The following is a 2639-nucleotide window of genomic DNA, read 5'->3' as shown; positions in this document are numbered from 1 at the left end:
TTAAAGCCTATCGCTGTACTCCCTTTGCACTGTACCAGAAATAGCCGACGGTTAATGGGAAGCCCAGAGGTCGAAAACACAAAAAGGAAGAGGGTGGAGCGGCGAGGGAAAGATAAAGTGAGCGGTGGCGGAAGAATCGGGAACTCTTGTCTCCAACTTTATCCATTTCCTTCATTGCCCATTGCTAATGCAGAAACGACATGAAATGAACCATCTATCCATCATCATCAAAGTAGAAAATTAACAATTAGCAACAAGTATTAAACATCATTTCTCTAAGTTAGTCATTTTAGTAAAATAAGATTATTCATAGATCATAGATCGTAATACCACATTCAAGACAAAAATTGAAAAAGTTCCCCAAAATCATTAAAACAACACATAAAACCAAAAAAAATCACAAATCTTTCCTACTAAACAGGAACTTGTTCTTCATAATTCACATCCAAATCCTCCCCTTTCTTCTCATTCGATCCTTCAAGCCACCCCCCATCAATCGACCCAATACTCCCATTCAACCCATCATCCACAAAATCCCCAACCCGTTTCACAAGCCCACTCGGAACCACCGGATAATCCCCTGAAAAACACGCATAACAAAAATTTCCCGAATCGCCCTTCAACATCTTCTTCAAACTATCAATTTCAAGAAACGCCAAAGAATCCGCCCCAATAAACTCCCGAATCTCCTCAACTTTCATTCGATTTGATATCAATTCTTCAGGACTTGGTGTATCAACACCATAATAACAAGATGCTATGATTGGAGGACTTGCAATCCTCATATGAACCTCTTTTGCACCCGCTTCTTTTAATAATCGGACTATTTTTGATGATGTTGTCCCCCTAACAATGGAGTCGTCCACCACCACCACCCGTTTTCCCTCCAAAACCGCTCTTACTGGTGAAAGCTTCAATTTCACCCCAAAATCACGAATCCTTTGAGAGGGTTCGATGAATGTTCGACCAACGTAATGTGACCGGATTAATCCTTGTTGGAATGGAACTCCGGCTTTGTTTGCGTACCCTATCGCCGCCACCACGCCGGAATCTGGGACTGCAATCACCACGTCACAGTCGACCGGCGACTCTGTGGCGAGGATTTCCCCGAATTGCCGGCGGGATTCATAGACGGATTTCCCGAACACGACGGAGTTGGGTAGAGAGAAGTAGATGTGTTCGAAGATGCATGATTTGGGTTCTGGGTGTGGCATTAAACAGAGGGATTGGATGCCGTCTTTGTCGACGATTAAGACTTCACCTGGGTTAACTTCTCTTTCGTATTTAGCTTCGATTAGATCGAGAGCGCAGGTTTCAGATGCGAAAACTATGGCGCCATTGCTTCGTTTTCCCATTACTAATGGCCGGAATCCATATGGGTCTCGAACTGCGACTAATTTGTCTTCTGTTATGAAGACCATGGAATAAGCTCCTTTGAGCTTTTCACAAGCTTCAACGATTCTTAGAAAGAAGGGTCTTTGTTTAGATATGGCGATTAGATGCAGAACAACTTCGGTATCTGAACTAGTACCAAAAATTGAGCCGTTTTCTTCTAACTCAGCTCTTAGGGTTTGATAATTTACCAGATTTCCGTTATGTGCGACGCCGACGCGGCCGAACCGGTAACCGGCGACGAAGGGCTGGACGTTTTTGAGCATGGATTGACCGGCGGTGGAATAGCGGACGTGCCCTATTGCGTTGTCTCCAGGGAGTTGGTCGAGTTTTGATTGGTTGAAGACTTCTGAGACGAGGCCGACGCCGGTGACGGACTTGAGGACGCCCTCGGCTGTGGCGGTGACTATCCCGGCGCCTTCTTGGCCGCGGTGTTGGAGGGCGTGAAGAGCTAAGTAGCAGAGACGTGAGGCTTCTGGGTCGCCGTAGATACCCACAACGCCGCACTCTTCACGAGGTTTATCGTCTTCGTCAAATATTAAATCCTCTCCATCTGGGTATGATTCCGATGATGAAATAACGTCGGAGATTGGGTTTTTAGCAGCTGTTGTTGAACGGGCTTTGTGGGTGAGAGTGAACGACAATGTTTTGTGTAGAGGTTTAAAGATGGGTTTAGAGAAGGGAGGAGATGGTTTGTCGACGGAGTTACAGAGAGGGGAACGGTGGGAAATTGAGGCGGAGGTGGCAGAGGCAGTCGTGGTGGCGGTGGCAACGGCGGCTGCCATTGTGTTAGGAGAGCGGAGAAGGGCTATGAATATCCAAAGTGGAATGGCGAGGTTTTGGTGTTTTTATGTTGGGTTCTCCTATGTAGACGAATCAATTCGTGTATTACATTAAAATCAATAAAATAATATTATAAAAAACTTAAATGCCATACATTTGTTTTTGAATGACAATCAAGAATCAAAGTTCCATCAAACTAATTTATTTGTTTGCCACCTTTATTTTATTTTAGAATCTTCAAAATACATACCTTGATGTTTTTAATTTATATTTAATCTCTTATCATTTTATTTAGGAGCAAGCAAATTTGAACCAAAAAACCGATAGAAACCGAAACCGATAAAACCGAAACCGAAGTATAACCGACGTTTAGGGATTAAAAATTTTAAAAACCGAAAAATCAGTTTCGGTTTCTATTTTTACCCGAAAACCGACTCATCCAACCCAAGAAACTGACCATAATA

The 2639-nt window shown here is 43.5% G+C and overlaps 1 protein-coding gene across 1 annotated transcript; it reads right to left on the bottom strand.

Annotated features, from left to right (window-relative positions):
* Positions 1–287: 287 nt before the first annotated feature.
* LOC145130021 (amidophosphoribosyltransferase, chloroplastic-like) lies at positions 288–2249 on the bottom strand. Its single transcript, XM_079064875.1, has one exon. The coding sequence runs from the start codon at positions 2175–2177 to the stop codon at positions 414–416; it is 1764 nt and encodes a 587-aa protein (XP_078921001.1). The 5' UTR covers positions 2178–2249; the 3' UTR covers positions 288–413.
* Between the last annotated feature and the right edge of the window lie 390 nt (positions 2250–2639).

This window comes from Lactuca virosa, chromosome 8 (assembly GCF_052849685.1).
Source record: "Lactuca virosa cultivar CGN04683 chromosome 8, Lactuca_virosa_CGN04683_v6, whole genome shotgun sequence".
Classification (NCBI taxonomy): domain Eukaryota; kingdom Viridiplantae; phylum Streptophyta; class Magnoliopsida; order Asterales; family Asteraceae; genus Lactuca; species Lactuca virosa.
This window is presented reverse-complemented; position numbering and strand designations above follow the sequence as displayed.